At 36.4% G+C, this 17,078-nt stretch overlaps 1 protein-coding gene across 3 annotated transcripts in view; it reads left to right on the top strand.

Moving 5' to 3' along the window:
• LOC128865934 (cAMP-dependent protein kinase type II regulatory subunit) overlaps positions 1 to 17,078 on the top strand; it is a 153,737-nt gene that overhangs the window by 129,659 nt on the left and 7,000 nt on the right. For 2 of the 3 annotated variants that reach the window (XM_054106361.1, XM_054106359.1), the window contains exons 5-8: positions 1,594 to 1,689; positions 1,918 to 2,065; positions 5,205 to 5,280; positions 5,357 to 5,539. In XM_054106361.1, coding sequence (XP_053962336.1) covers positions 1,594 to 1,689; positions 1,918 to 2,065; positions 5,205 to 5,280; positions 5,357 to 5,539 — 503 coding nt within the window. Of the gene's footprint in view, positions 1 to 1,593; positions 1,690 to 1,917; positions 2,066 to 5,204; positions 5,281 to 5,356; positions 5,540 to 9,189; positions 9,498 to 17,078 lie in introns of those variants that run through there. The other variant, XM_054106360.1, reaches the window with a different exon arrangement.

The raw sequence follows: 17,078 nt of genomic DNA, 5'->3' as shown, positions 1-17,078 counted from the left end.
GTTTTGTTTCAAACAATCTAATAGCATATGCAGATGACATAGCCATAGTAGGGGCAGGCAAATACCTAGTAGATACCGTGAGCGACATAATGAATAATACACTATCAACAGCGTATCAATGGGCAACTCTGACAGGCTTGAGGATAAACGCCGTTAAAACGGATATGATACTTTTTACTAGAAGGTATAAGATCCCGAATTGGCACCCCCGAAGCTAAACGGCATAAAGTGGAGTCTTGAAGACCACGTAAAGTACCTTGCAATAATTTTGGATAGGAATTGTTAATAAAATGCACTAGCACTAAGCTGGCCAAGATGGTCACATAGAATTCTCCTGCTGGTGTTGTATTTTTTTACAACCGACCCCGAAACGAATACTAGCAGAATCCGAAGATAGATGTACATCAGGATAATAAAGCCAACGATAACATATACAGCGGTTGATTGGGCATCGAAAGCCGCTCTCTCAACATTGTGGGCAGCGCTTAGAAACCGTGTGCATCACGAGGCCGAAGCGGACCTGCCTACAGCTGCGATGGCGGTGAAGCTCGAGCTGATACCTCTTCATATAGTTATACAGCAATCAGCTAAGTATACCGTGTTAAATATTACTACTGAAAGCTCCAGTAATACTAAATAAAAATAATAAATATAGCGAGAAATGAAATTGCCGATCAGCTTGCCAGGAAGGGGTCGACAGAACCGGTTTTAGTTGTCCCCTTCTCAGACATCCGTTGTTCCCTTGACCGTTGTTAAAGGGAAACTATTTCTTTCTAAAAAACAGCGCAAGACAGATGGAGGTCTGTCTCTTCGTTTGCTATCTCAAAACCACTATGGCCACAACACGACGGACACAGGACGCATAAGATGATGGGAATCCTCTGCCATTCAATCTCCAAACTCATTGCGATGTTCACTGGTCACTGGGTGATCGGTACTCATGGGGAGAAGCTTGGAATTCCGTACAACCCCTATTGCAGAAGCTGTGGGGATCCTGTAGAGAAAGCAACTGTTGCGCACTTTCTCTGCAAATGTCCGGCTCTGGCAGCTCGGCGCTTGAGATTCCTTAGCGTGCCCAGCCTAGATCCCTTTTCTCTCCTCCACTACATCAACAGCACTGGATGGCTGTAGACGGTTTTCTCTTCACTAAAGTTTTTCGCAGGTAGTGGTCCACATTATGGTATAAGAATCGCACGTAAGTGCTACTTGTAGTGTACCTGGGGTACTCCATCTAACCTACCTAGGTACTTGTATACTGAATTGAGCTCAATTAAGTTCTTGCTTGATAACTGCGCAATTAAGATGCTTGTCTGAACATAGCATAAGTCTCTCTTATAGCGTTAGAACACTTATTCGAATTCTCTAAAAAAAACCTACGTGTTTCATGTTTAGTTTTGCAAATTTGCGAATAGTTTTGGATTCGTTTATTTTACCTTAATCCGGGTTTTCTTCATAAGATTCTGTAATGTGTCTGACTAAATAATTTTGGATTACTTGTAAATTTTTTTCTTAAACATTAACATTTCCCTAAGCAGCAATCTCAACAAATTTCTTTCCTCTCTGCTTTTCTTTTCTTTGCGCCAATTTTAACAGCGGAGTCTACAAAGTTATTTGTAATGGGGAGCACATCTCCACTTATGACAATAGCGGAATATTTGGTGAATTGGCGCTGCTCTACAATGTACCCAGGTGAGTAATATAAAATTAACATAAAAATGTTAAGAATTAACATTATGTTAAGTGAGCAATTAATAGAAGTAAAGGCCGGAATACTAGCAGTGTACATTGCAATCAACGAAGGATAGTCGTGCACTAGGCGGCTCATAGTAGACATCAACAAATTACAAAAGTTTCTATATTAATCGAAAAAAAATAGAACTTCATCTAAGTATTTTCTTTTTCGTTTCCTTTCTTCAGAGCCGCCTCCATACAGGCAGTCACAGAGGGTCTACTTTGGGCTATGGATCGTCAAACGTTCCGTCGCATTCTATTAAAATCTGCTTTCAAAAAGCGAAAAATGTACGAGACACTATTGGATAGCGTACCAATGTTGAAAGCGTTGAAGGTAAGCCATGAGATAGCGAAATAAGCTGAAGCAAGCACAGAAGCATACGAAGCGGCTATTCTCGCATTGATTTGAGTAGATAAAATCCAATGTCAGCGTGCAAAGTATTAGCTAAAATGCGCGACTGAAACAGATTCGATAGTTTTTTTTGTAAGTTTGTGTGCACTGAGAAACTAAATTTGGCGATTAAAATGTTATATTCCTTAATACGAGTGTATAGATGTTCAGGCTTATGCGGGAAAATAAACTGATTCTATATTTCAGTCATTAATATTAGGTAGTTGAAAAAGTCTTTTCGTATTATGTCAACAGATATCCTTGGAGTCATCTATCTCCAGTGCTACCAATCACATTTTGTCATATCATATGGTGTTAGAAAGGTGACATTTTTCAGCTTCATTTAACCAAAAAAAAATTAAATTCGGAGAAGTTGAAAAAAAGTTAAAGCTGTTCAAAAATGAGTGAAAATAATGAAGAAATTCGCTATATTTTGAAATTTTTGTATAAAAAAGGGAAGAATGCCACGCAAACCACCAATGAAATTCGTGAAGTTTACGGAGACGATGCTGTATCAGTTCGTGTAGCACAACAATGGTTCGCTCGCTTCCGTTCTGGAAATTTCGATATGAAAGATGCCCCTCACTCCGGTCGACCTATCGTTGAAAAAGTCGATGAAATTATGGAAAAGATTGACCAGGACCGTCACATAAGCTGCCATGACATCGCCAAGGCACTAAAATTCATCATCAAACGGGTTTGAACCATTTAAAAAAGGCTGGTTACAAAAAGAAGCTCGATGTTTGGGTACCACATGAATTGTCTGTATAAAATTTAATGGACTGAATTAACATCTGCTCTTCTTTGCTGAAACGAAATGAAATCGAACTATTTCTGAAGCGAATGGTAACAGGAGACGAAAAGTGGATCAAATACGACAATAATGTGCGAAAAAGATCATGGTGCAAGGGTGGTGAAGCTCAACAAATGGTCGTAAAGTCGGGATTGACGCCTCGAAAGGTTATGCTGTGTGTTTGGTGGGATTGGAAAGGAATCATCCACTATGAGCTGCTCCAGCCTGCTCGATCGATTGATTCTACACTTTATGGCAACAACTGATGAGATTGAAGCAAGCAATCGAAAAAAACGGCCAGAACTGATCAGCAGAAAGGGCGTCGTCTTCCATCAGGACAACGCTAGGCCACACACATCTTTGATGACTCGGCAAAAACTGGGAGAGCTTGGCTGGGAAGTTTTGATGCATCCACCATATAGCCCTGACCTTGCACCATCGGACTACCATTTGTTTCGGTCAATGCAGAACTCCCTTAATGGACTAAAGTTGGCTTCAAGAGAAGCCTGTGAAAATTAGTTGTCGCAGTTTTTCGCCGAGAAACCACAAAAGTTCTACACTGATGAAATAATGTCTCTAGAAGAAAAATGGCAAAAGGTGGTCGACCAAATTGGTAAATTAATAAAGTTCATTAAAAATATAAAAAAAAATGAGTTGAAATTTGATTAGAAATACGAAAAGACTTTGTCGACTACCCAATATTATATGCCTGTCCAACCTGGAGTAATAGTCGCAAAGTTGCATATTAAAAAAATGCAAACCTGCAAATAAGGCACTCAAAATGATGTCACAACTCCCATGGAACTTCTTCATCAGAAAGCTTCATGCGGTATCAAAAACTAAGGTTTTGTCAGATCAAATACAAAATTTGACTGAAAGATTTAAACTTCGTCACTGTGTTTCGATCACTCTGATTTAGCGTCTTAACTTTCGTAGTGTTCAACTAGGCCGGGTACTTACCCGTAATAGCGCGCAGATTAACATTCAATTGTAAGATGTAAAGTGGAAGCTTTTCTTTTGGCATTCCTACCTTCCAAATTACGGATATTAAAAAAGTTGCCAAAAATCTAACGAAGAAAATGCGCCAAGTGATGATGTCACAGAAGGGAATACAAGTAGGAGAATAGAGAAATACTGTATCTTTGCAGTTTTTATAAAGAAGAATCGGTCCCATAATTGACTATGGAAGCCTCTCGTAGTTGTGTTTTCTTTCTGCATAAACAATTTGTAAAAAACCAACACCATTTTTGAGCCACTTAAAACTCGCACTTTTTTATAACAAAAATCAGTGGGCTATAAAACTGCATACCAGAAATTTTTCTAGAAAAATATTAAAGGGTTGAAGAAAATGTGTTGAATTTTTTTCTTCTTTTCACAAAGTTTGAAACTTTTACTATACACTGCTACTCTAAAGTTATTAGAAACCGCTATATACAAGGTGGCGCAAAATTTATCATCAAATTTTTTTGATAACTTTTTTTGCTGAATAGAAATTAAAATTAAATAAGAAACAAATACATTGTCAAAACCTGCCAACAACTCCCTGTGTTGTAGTTAATAAAAAACACTATACACATGGTGGCGCAAAATTAATCATCAAATTTTTTGATGAACTTTTTTGCCGAATAGAAATTAGAATTAAATAAAAAACAAATAAATTTTCAAAACTTGCCAATAACTCCCTGTGCTATAGTTATTAAAAGCCGCTATATACAAGGTGGCGCAAAATTAATCATCCAAGTTTCTGAATAACTTTTTTGTTAAATAGAAATTAGAATTAAATAGGAAACAAATAAATTATGAAAACTTGCCAATAACTCCCTGTTGGATAGTTAATAAAAACCGCTATACACAAGGTGGCGCAAAATTAATCATCCATTTTTTGGATAACTTTTTTGATGAATAGAAATTAGAATTAAATAGGAAACAAATAAATTATGAAAACTTGCCAATAACTCCCTGTTGGATAGTTAATAAAAACCGCTATACACAAGGTGGCGCAAAATTAATCATCCATTTTTTTTTGATAATAAGAAATGATTTTTAGTGATGGAAATCTTTAGATTGACCTTTGCGCAGCTGTTTAGTGCACAAGTGTCAAATATGATTGACGTACGACGGCAATTTGACAATTTGTACAATTATAAATTTTCCGATAGGGTTATTAATTCTGCGCCACTCATTTATGTGCATATATTGTATAATACTAGGAAACATAATGTTTTTTTAATTAAAAAGAAATATAGATTATTTACTTGCTTTAAACTATCACATTTCAATTTCTTTTAGTCCTATGAACGCATGAATTTGGCCGATGCTCTCGTTACTAAACACTTCTCTCACGCTGACAGAATCATCAAACAAGGTAAATAAAAAAATGTCTAAAAAAAAGTTTTATTATAAAACCCTGTTTCTCGTCTCATTCATATATGCTTCTGTAGGTGACGCCGCCGATGGTATGTACTTCATAGAGGATGGCAATGTTGTGGTGAAAATGGACCAGGATGGCAAGGAAATTGAAATCTCACGACTAGGTAAAGGTCAATATTTCGGAGAGTTGGCTTTGGTTACACACCGGCCACGCGCTGCTTCCGTCTATGCCGAAGGAGATATTAAAGTTGCATGTAAGTTAAATCGAATCCTCAAACATTTTTTACGATTGCGTTTGCAGTTCATGTAAATGTAGATAATAGATTTTTGATTAATTCTTATATTTTTACCACATCCATTGAAATATTTGTGCATGGCGACAAAAAAAGTTGATTTTAGATTACCAAAGCAAACAGAAGTAGAAATGTCGGATTGTTTTGTTGACAATAGGCAGATGTCCTAGGCGTAACCTAGGTTTTCAAGGTGATCGGTGAAATTCCATTGTATACCTCTGTGGCATCCGTCTACAGATTTTGAAAGCACGTCATCGAGCACGATTAGGAACAACAAAGGAAAAATCAGCCAACCTTGCCGAACACCAGCCTCGTCTTTCTTCTTTCGTCTTTCTGCCTCCAACCCATAGGCCGGACCAAACGGTTATTTTCAATGGATGTAATGGCTTCGGGTTGCTTCAGCCTAAATATGGCAATTTTGCTTATTGACGTAGCTATTAAACCAAAAATGGGCCTCATCGCTGATCGCCATAAGTAGGCCTGAGCGCGCGATGAACACTCTTCGCAGAGCGTCGATTTTGTGAAATATGTTCCATTGGAAGCTATAACTTTACTCCATCTTTCAGCCAGCATACGGATTTCTCTGACAAAAAATTCGAGCTCTTGATCCATTCATTGAGCCAGTTAGCGAAAAAGGAACTTTTTCTGCATCGCATCGTCACTGGCGATAAAAAATGGATCTATTATGATAACTCTAAGAGTCGAAAATGTTGGAGCCTGACAGGCGAACCAGGTCCATCGACAGTGAAAAAAAATATTCATGCTTCAAAGGTTATGTTGTTCATCTGGTGAGATCAGAAGGGTGTCATCTATTATGAACTCCTGAAATCATCTGAAACCATCACTGGCGATCGTTACCGACTAGAGCCAATGCGCTTGAATCGAGCTCTCAAGGAAAAGCGATGATTACCGTGAATATGGTATTGACCAATATACGACACGTTTCAGCTGCATTTTTCTTTAGGAGGTAATAATGAAAAATGATTTCCCACAAATGCTTTTTTTTCGGGGCGAACGTAGACATTTTTAGCCTTATCAATTACTGCGATCGAGACTTCACATACGCATCTTCAAATTGCCGCTATATTACTAGAGCGAATACAAAAATAGCAAAGGATGTTCCAATAAGAGGTGTTATTGGACGTCTTTTCCCGTAAAAGATCAATGGTTTCGTTGCTTGTGTGGAATGTAGCGCCGTCTTGTTGAAAATAAACGTTGTCCAGATCAATACCATCCAATTCCGGCTATAAGAAATCGTTACTCATATCTCTATAGCGCAATCCATTCATCGCAACTGTTGCTCCAGCTTCATTTTCGAGTAAAAGTAAGGTCCAATGACTCCGCCAGACCAACCGCACCGCACCAAACAGTCACACGTTGAGGATAGAGCGGCTTCTCAATAATAACTCTTGGATTTTCTGTGCCGCAAATCCGACAATTTAGCTTGTTGACGAAACCACCGAGGTGGAAATGGGTCTCATCCCTCAAGATTATCTTTCGATGGAATTCCGTATCATTTTCATGCATTTCAATGACCCAATCAGCAAAGACACGTCGTTGTTGATGATCGGCCGACTTGAGTTCTTGTGTTAACTGGACTTCATAAGCCTTAAGACCCAAATATTTATGCAAAATACGGACGGTGTAATGACGTTTGTGGAATGCCTAATTCCAAAGAACGACGAGGAATGGACAAACCTGGGTTTTCTTCAAAACTTTCACCTACAACAGCAACATTTTCGGCTGTTCTTGAGTGACGTGCACGGGTTTTATCCTTCACATCACTAACTTGTCCCAACAGCTCGAGTATTTTCACCAATTTCTGTATTGCGGTCCGACAAGGTGCTTCACGATGGCCCAAGAATGTGCGTTTCTGCCAAATTTTCACTATTTTTATAGTGAATTTTAATCATTTCAATGCGTTGCTTAAGCGTGTATCGTTCCATTTTTATTAAGCGAAATAGCGGGCTATTCAAAATAACACCTGTTATTGGAAAACCCTTTATCAGCAGCGACACCTCTTTTTCGAGGTTAGAAACTTATTGCCATATTCAATAGAATATTTATGGAGGTAGAAGTATAAAAAAAAGAAGCGAAAAGGTCTAAATAAACATGGCTCCGCAAACTAATGGTTTCGGAAGCTTGGCAGGATTTTTAAAATGTTTTTCAATATTTTTGTTATGCTATTTTTTCAATGGGTGTGGTAATTTTCTTTAATAATTTTTGTTTTTAATAGCAATTACATTTACAGCTGCCAATCTATTGATATGCTCCTTTGCCATACTATGATTTTAGTTATATTTTCCCCCTTTTTAAACTTTTATTAATTTTCATTTTGTTTGATTTTCTTTCTTAATTTTTCTACTCTAAAATTGTATTGATTGAACTCCTTACGTTTCCTATGATATTCTCTTTTAATATATTTCGTATATACCTTAATCTTAATTTGCTCGTAAAAATTGTAAATCCGCTTTCGAATCTACATAAAATTTGATTTTAATTTTTCTTATAACTTTTTTGTTAATCTCCTTTTATTCATATTTTGCGCTTGTGCCCTTTATATATAAATATATGTATGTATCTGTATTTTCCACGTCTTCATATGTATTTATGTATGTACTTGTATGTTTGTGTGTGTATCGCGTAAGTGTAGTCTTAGACACCGACTGTTTTGTGCGTCTGCTAGGAAAATGCGCCAATTTGTTGGAGACCGGCATCAGTGGCTACCGTTATTTAGATGATGATTTGCGTATTTACTTTGATAATTTGAAAATGTTACAGGACATAAAATTGTAGTCACAGTTGATTTTTTCAACACTTTGTATTGTTTTTTTTTTCATTTTTTTTATTTGTTTTTCTAATTTTTTCCATTTTTTTCATTTGTTTTCATTTTTTTCTAATTCTTTCCATTTTTTTCATTTTTTTCTTAATTTTTTTTCATTTTTTTTCATTTTTTTTCTTTCTTTTCATTTTTTTCTCATTTTTTTAATTTTTTCTAATTTTTTCCATTTTTTCTCATTTTTTCCATTTCTTTCTCATATTTTTTTCATTTTTTTCTCATTATTTCTCATTTTTTTTCATTTTTTTCATTTTCTTCTAATTTTTTCCATTTTCTTTCATTTTTTTCATTTTTCTTCATTTTTGTTTCTTTTTTTCATTTTTTTCCATTTTTAAAATTTTTTTTTTTAATTTTTTCTAATTTTTCCATTTTTTGCTCATATTTTTTTTTAAATTTTTTTTTTTAAATTTTTTTCATTTTTTGTTTCTTTTTTTTCATTTTTTCTCATTTTTTTATATATTTTTTCATTTTTTTTTTCTTTTTTTCATTTTTTCTCAGTTTTTCCTTTTTTTAAATTTTTGTTTCTCTTTTTTTTCATTTTTTTCTCATTTTTTTATTTTTTTTTTTTTCATTTCTTAACACTGATTTCACTTTGGTGCTTGTTGAGAGTTTGCTTTCATTGCAATTCGTAGCTTTAAAAAATGTTAATTACATACATCTTTTTTATTCAATTTAAATAATCAACATATTTTCCACTCGTTATGCCATTTTTCAAATAATGAATCATTCAATCGATTACCACTCAAAAAATGTACAATGCCAATGCTTGAAGATTTGGATAAGGGGGCCTTTGAACGAATCCTTGGTTTCCTTACGGATATACTCAAGCGCAATGCGGAAATCTATGAAGAACAATTATCGAATCTGGCACGCGAAAGAATGTTCCTTTAATTGAAAAACTTTTTTCGCTTTAAAATATGATTTTCGGTTTTTATCATTGTTGATTTTGTTGACTCTGTGCTAGTTATGCTAGTAATTCATTAAGGCGCCTGGGAAAAAAATTTATAGCGCGGAGTCGACAATAATTCATATGTAATATTTTTAAACTTTAATATAATAATAAAAAATTATAAAACATTCCATTTACTTAATTTTATTTTATATAAGAAAGCTTTCTTGAGTTATCCATTTATCTGTGCAATGCGAGGAAAATACAAAAGATTAAGGGGTTACATACGTCCAGCAGCGCCAAAAATGCGCTAAAGGAAAAAAATGCTTTTAGAAAAGACGTCAATAGAAAAAAATATAAAAAAAAAAGATTCACATAGTTTATTAGTATGTAAACTTTATAAAAAAATGTATTTTTTTTCTTCTTTACAAAAATTAGTACATAAAAAATCATGTGACCCAAAGTACAATGAAAAAAAGTTGCTCCACGGTCTGCATCATTTCTCCTTGAAATATTGATGGATCTGTAAAAAATAAAAAATTCTTGTAAAATAAAGTTGTAGTTATAGTATGTGGAGCCGGATTTTTGAATATCGAAAAATTTTGCAATTTAAGGCACTTTAAAAAAAGTATGCGTTTTACGTCATAAATGTCACATTTTACTTATGGGGGATTCCCATTTCAAACGCCAAAAAATACGAATTTTTATTGGCAAAACTATCAATTGAATCTTTTGGAAAATTTACAACCATATTTATTATGCTTTATACAAAATCAACTTGAATTTTTTGTCGATTTTCTGGAAAATTGTGGCTTTGACAACGCTCGAGGTGAAATTTCTATGAACATTTCTGGTCGCTGACCGCCACGATAACTCAGCTCCAGGTTGTCTGAAAGGAAAAATTCAAATGGCATTTTACTCCTTATGAATATAGTATGAGCTATTGAAAGTATGAGCTATTGAAAAAAACTTTTTTCGAAAATTAATATAACTGCGATGGTTGCAAGACAAAGTTTGTTTTTTCGCTTCACATTTTCACATTTTTTCCTCAGATTTTTATTTATAAAAAAATGTCATGCATGTATCTTATTTTCCGTAGTTTATGATAGAGACAGATATTATTTCGAGATTCGTGTCAAATTTGACAGCAATCGACCGAATAGTGCTCGAGATATCATGGCGGCCATATAGAAAAATGCTGTTTTGAGAAAAACGCATTCAAATATTTATGTGAAAAAAGGTATATGTTTAAGACTTACAGCATTTCCGTGTTAATCAGCTATTCCAGGACCATATATTACTCCCTCTTCCTCTTCAAAAAATTGATTTTGTACCATTTGCTGACTCCGACGTAAAATTCGAGCTTCTTTCGTTGCATTAAGGCTCGGCTATTGCTCGCGCGCTTTCTCACTATTATGGAGCGCGCCGAGTTCTTTGATCACGCATAACTTCGTCAATTTAACGAATTTTGTCATGAAATTTTGCACAGATTTCTTCGAAAGTATAATAAACAAGAATCGGTCAAGCCGGGGAATGGGAATCCCCCTTATGTTTATAAATTTTTTTAATAAAAATATCAAAAATCAAATTTATAGAGAAAACACTTTCGAGTATTACAAAAATACTAAAAACTGTATGAGTTATCATGCAGACCGTGCCGGAAAAAGTAGTTTCGAGAAAACCGAGTTTAAAGTTTGAGGTACAGGAGTGCGCTCTCTATCTAGTTAATGGGCTGTAGAAGCTAAACTATTCGGAATTTTCCCATGAAATTTTCACAGTATATTTTTAAGATAGTATACCTAATATAAAAAAAAATTATTATTTTTTAATTCTGGACTTAGGTAACCCCTTAAGTGTTAAAATTAATAATATCATCGTAACACTGCATCACAGAGGTATGACAAAGAGTGAGCCAAAAAATTTGGTAGTTTTCATATTACATACATTCACATCATATTTGAATGTATACAGTGCGAGCCAACTGAATAGGCTCGAAAAATTGGCTGGACTTAAACGGTTGAACTTCCATAACTAATTGTTTGGCCTGATAATAACTTTTTATCCTTAAAAATACCAATTTATTTTTGTCTGCTATTAACCCTAGAAGGACATTCATATTTTTAGGATGGTAAACAACCACACTCACATTTAAACTTACCCCGGATTGCACCCAGACCCAAACACCAATTGACTAAAATGCCATTTTTTATTTGAAAAATTCTTTTTTTTTTAATTTTAATGTGATATTAAACTTAAAAATTAAATTATTTATTCTACAGTCTGTGTCAGAAGAAAAGAGCCGGTTTTTTTCTCGTAATAGACCCACTCAAGGTCTACGACGCCAATGCTAACTGAGGTTAGTGTCGTGCGAAATCTTACCGTAAACGCAACCAAACAAAAACGAGTGAGAAGTACGCGAAGCATTTCGCGGCGGTATTTTTATGCAGGCATTCGAAAGGGCCGAACTTATCTTACGCCGCGGCTGCAAAAGTATTTAAAAAATCAAAAAAGTTTGTTGTGATATGGAATCAGCGGTACAAAGTGTACAAAAATGTTGATGACTTTTCCGAGCGCGACTTGAAGCGAGTGACGACAAAAAAGCAAGATAAAGTGATCGTCCAACTTTTCAAGCGGGACCCTTTTTTGTGAGACGTGAGTATCAACACCAACGAACGATGGCCGAAGGGGGCGAACATATCCTACCGTCCCACATCATCAAAACCACTGCTCTCAGAAAAACAATTGAGAAACAACAAAACAAGAAAAAGGCGTCACAGTATTGGACTGGCCCTCCCAGTCCCCAGACGCCAACCCCATTGAAAATGTGAGGGGAACTATGAAAAAGCATCTTGCCGGAAAGCCAGTCCACGATTTAAAGCAACTCGCGCGTCAATTTCGCAAAATCTAGACTTGTTTGTCGACGAGCTACGCAGAAAAGCTGGTTCAAAGCATGAAGAAGATGCTAGGCTATGCTCAACAACGATGAAGACTACACGGCTTATTGAGTAATTGCGACTCGTAGTTTTGTACATACTTTCATGTGAAATTTTTTTTAAATATACATATATCTTTTATGCTTCATGAATAATCGCGGTTCCTTTTTTCCGACACAGACTGTATAGAATAAATAATTCAATTTTTAAGTTTAATATCACATTAAAATAAATAAAAAAGCATTCAAATTATTAAAGAAATATTCCTAATAAAAAATGACATTTTAATCACATGGTTGATGTTGTTGTAGTAGCAGCAATACTAAGCCCTGTCAGTGTAGTGTATATCACCGGTCGTCTTCGTGTAACTCATCTAAAGGTAGGCGCAGAAAACTTGCTGTTTTTACAGGTTGGGTCCAGAGAAAGAGGGATATTAGATGAGTGGGTTTAGTGGGGCATGTGAAAAGGTGGTTCGTGTCGTGCGGGGTGCCTTCACATGCCGGACATATGTATGTTTAGTATGTTGAGGTCAATTCTGGATAAGTAGGAGTTTAATCTGCTGCACTATTCAAAACGTAATTGTGCCAAGGTTACGCGGGACTCTCAGGGAAGTTGTAGCTCTTCGTCTGCAATGGGTGGTGGTTGGACTCCGACGACGGCATTCGGGAGTCAGGAGCTTAAGAAGGTGGTAAGAGTATCCCGATGAATGTCGTTAATTCCCTTGGCACCCGGTTTCTACGGTATGAAAGTATGTACAACGAGTCGCAATTACTCAATAAGCCGTGTAGTCTGCATCGTTGTCGAGTATAGCCTACCAAGGGCTGATGCCCCAGTAAACTAGCCCTATCTAGTGAACCGTTTATCACCCATTCCCTGGGCCTCTTCTTCGCTTTGCTCCTTTATCCAGAAAAATAACTTCACTCCTGGGTATTTTTGAGTGTAACGCCGTATAATTACTGTCAAAAATCGTCATCACCCTATAGTAAATATTTTTACTTAAATAGTAAATATTAAAAAGTAAAAAAGTAAATAGTAAATATTTTTACTCATTAGGATTCCAGATCGTATTGATACATACGCATTTTCCTATTTGTCTTATTGTCCAAGCGCAAAATTCATAAGTAGATTTTTAGATGAAATTTAGGTATATGTAAATACCGAATAAGTAATACAAATTTGAGGAGAAAATACATTTTGCGTGTGACGAAATATTATAGATTGTATGTGTATTGCTATTGTAGAGTACGATTTACAGTTTAAGGAGAGTTAATCCTCATATCCACTTACATTTATACGCACTTAGTAAGGCGCAAGCTTCCATCGCACACGTAAAAATAAGCAAACTTTTATCCTTCTACTTAAATACATACATACATATATAAGTATACTTAGAATGGAGTTGTAGAAGCTCTAGCATATTGATACAAATTTAAGTCGCTAGTTTTTTTTTTTGTAAGGAGCCCCATAGGTTATAGGTACCCTTTCCTGCCACCACTTCATCGCCACGCCATCACCATCATCAACCATCACATTGGAGGCAAAAATCAAATCAATTCAAAACTCCATTGGTAAGGCGCCCGGTAATGAAAATAAAAAAGAAAATTCCTAATCCTTGATGGCGCATGTTCACATCAACTGATGGTCTATGGATTACACAGTGCAACAGAAAACGGTTCAGCACACCACCCACACAATCACTGCTGCTTAACAATCAAATTAATTGTCCAAACTTTAACATTAATTGAAAATTATTTACACAGCCGGCTACAAAAAGTGCTAACAATTAGAGCGCAATAACAAATATTATATTTTCATGTTTCGCACACTGCTGACACACTTTACATGCACAACACAACAACAACAAAAGTGCTCACATTGAAACACTGAACGTATCCATAATAATAATACAATTAAAACTTTTCGATTCACATTCTGTCAAAACGGTACCGGGAATTGTTCAATAGAACGCAAAATATTTGTTTAATCATCACCAATTTTTTTTGTAGTCTTCAAAATAGGCTGCATTCGAAGCAATACACAGATGCCAACGATTAGTCTGGTCATCAAAGACGTTCCTTTAAACGCGTTTGAAGAGATCTTCTTCAGCCTCTTCAGCGAATTCTCCTTAATGGCCTGTATCGACTCAAAGCGGCGTACGCGGAGTGGCAGTTTAAAGGAAAGCAAAAAGTCACAGGGGTCTAATGAATATGGCAGTTGTTCGATTATATTTGTCTAGTTTTTAGTCAAAAAAGTCATCACAATATGAGCCTCGGGAGACGGTGCGTTATCATGGAAGATCCATGAGTTTTCTTGCCACAAATTGAGTCGTTTCCTACGACTATCCCCTCCCAAACGGCGCATAAATTCCAAATAATATTCTTTATCTACTGTAGAACCACTTGGAACGAATTCCGAGTGCACAACTCCAATATAATCAGAGAAAACGAGTCGCATGACTTTCAGTTTTCAACGACTTTGACGTGGTTTTTTGTATTTCGGCTCATGTGGATAGCGTCATTCAGCCGCCTGTTGAGTGGTTGACTGGTTTGCATGTCAAACTCATTTACCACGTCTCACCAGCTGTTATGATGTACTGGATAAACGTTGGGTGCGAATTCACTTGCTCAAGCCCGTCTTCAGATACCTTCTTCCGATGAATTTTTTGAAAGAAATTCAACTCCCCTTGAACGAGTTGAGCAGTCACGCGTCTCGTGCCCAGTTGTGTATAGATGGTGAAAAATGTTGCGAATTGATTCGTGCGATACACTAAGCCCATGAGCTACCTCACTCAAACTGAAATGATGGTTTTTCAGCATCATTTCCTTGACTTTGTTGACGACTTTGTTTTCATCCATTGAAGACGTTGATGGGCGACTAGATCGGCGCAAATCTTCCACGACTTCTCGGTCCTGTACGAAAGGCTTATGCCACTCGTAGACCCGTGTTTTTGTCAAAGCACACTCACCATAGGCTTTCTGCATCATTTTCAACGATTCGGCACACGAAATCCCATTAAAAACATTTAAGACAAATTCTTTGTTCGTTATTTTTATCCATAGTGAAAATCGCAGAGCACAGCTGCGGCTGACTGATATGCAAATAATTAAATGCCAAAAACAAGCTAATTGACAGTTCACTTTCAAACTCTACGACAATGTAGAGGACAGTTGTACCAACATTCCAGCAAAAAAAAATTAGACAGATGTGCAACGCGCGCTTTTTAAATGAACAATTTCCGATATTTTTTCGAAAGAGTGTACATTCAAAATTACAATTAACCAAAAATATTTAATTTTCTGCACTAAAATGAGAAAATGGTGATGGGTTTTTGTTTTATATTTATTTATGTGTTTATTTAATATATTCTAAAAATACAGTATTTCTCACAGACTAACAGAAAAACAGATTAATGCTAAATAATTCAATTAAAAATAAATTTTACTTCCACTTTACTCGTTTCATTGCGATGAATGAAATAAAAAGTAACATTTCTTATAACTTACAGAGAAAAATTATTAGAGAATACTTAAAATTTAGTTCAACAATTCATTTAGTAACATTTTGTCCCTCTTCACCAGAAGGAGAAAGCTTGGTGATCTCGTTCTGCCTAAGCTAAAAGGAGTCACAATCCAGCTATAATTAAATTCCTTGGAGTAAACTCCTCTGGAAATCACACGTTGAAGCAAAGACATCCAAAGCACTGACAGCCCTCAGGCGGTGCAAAAGTTGTCTTTGGGAAAACGTGGGGTTTTTCTCCTAGCGGGATCCTATGGATCTACACAACTATGATAAGACCTATTATCATCTATGGCTTCAGTGCTCTGGATGAGTAGATTCCTTGTCGTGGGAGTCAGGACGACCTTATCGAGACTCTTGATGGTCATCTGCAGGCTGAAACACAATGGGAATTAGTACGGCCCCTATCCGGCATTGTAGATCAGTAGACATGGACTTCGATCCAACGTTCCTCTCCATGCCATCAAAAGTCGTACTTGACAAAAGATACAGTGCGGTGTTGCCAGAGGCTCAACTGTGATCAAACTCTGAAAATGAGCCCAGCAAACACTGTTTTCGCTTTTTCATGGATGGCTCCGCCTCTGGAGTCTACATGGAATACTGCAGGACAAAACCGAATTTTACTTTTGAAATGCATGCATCTGTGTTTCAAGCAGAGGTGGCAGTTCAAGAAGCGATGAACTTTTTTGTGGAAAACTGATGGAGAGGTAGATCTATATGTGTCTGCAGCGACAGCCAAGCTTTGCCCATGGCCTTAGACAGCCTTCCAACCACTTCAAGAGTAGTCGTTTCCTGTAAATCCAGACTGAACTTTGTCGGTAGACATAATAACTTGATGCTAACATGGGTTCCGGGACACGTGGGTATCGCGGATAACGAGATGTCTGACTCTTTAACCAGAACTGGCTCTGAGGCCAACTTTCTTGGCCCGTTCTGCCACTCCCTTCTGCAGCCATCAAAACCAATATGCCTAACCTGTCTTGAGAATGACGACACTGCAGGGCATTTTTTCTGTAGCTGTCCGGCGCTTTCCAGAATCAGACTGAGGATATTGGGTTGCGATATACTGAGTATGGATAAAGTGCATACTCATCCTCTTCTGGATCTCTTAAAATTCATCAATTAATTAAAGAGGTTTGTGGAAGAGTGACCTCAAACTAATTTATCCGCCACTTCTTTTCTTTCCTATCTCTATTCTTTCTACTGAAATCTATCCGGGTGTAATCCAATGGTCTTCTGACTGAGTGCTTAAACTTGTCCAACCCCGCAAAAATCTAATCTAATCTAAGCCTCAATTACGAACGGCCTCTCCGCGAATGCAAC

The sequence above is a fragment of the Anastrepha ludens genome, chromosome 6 (genome assembly GCF_028408465.1).
Source record: "Anastrepha ludens isolate Willacy chromosome 6, idAnaLude1.1, whole genome shotgun sequence".
Taxonomy (NCBI): domain Eukaryota; kingdom Metazoa; phylum Arthropoda; class Insecta; order Diptera; family Tephritidae; genus Anastrepha; species Anastrepha ludens.
The sequence above is the reverse complement of the archived record's forward strand: the minus strand, read 5'-3'. Positions and strand labels throughout refer to the sequence as shown.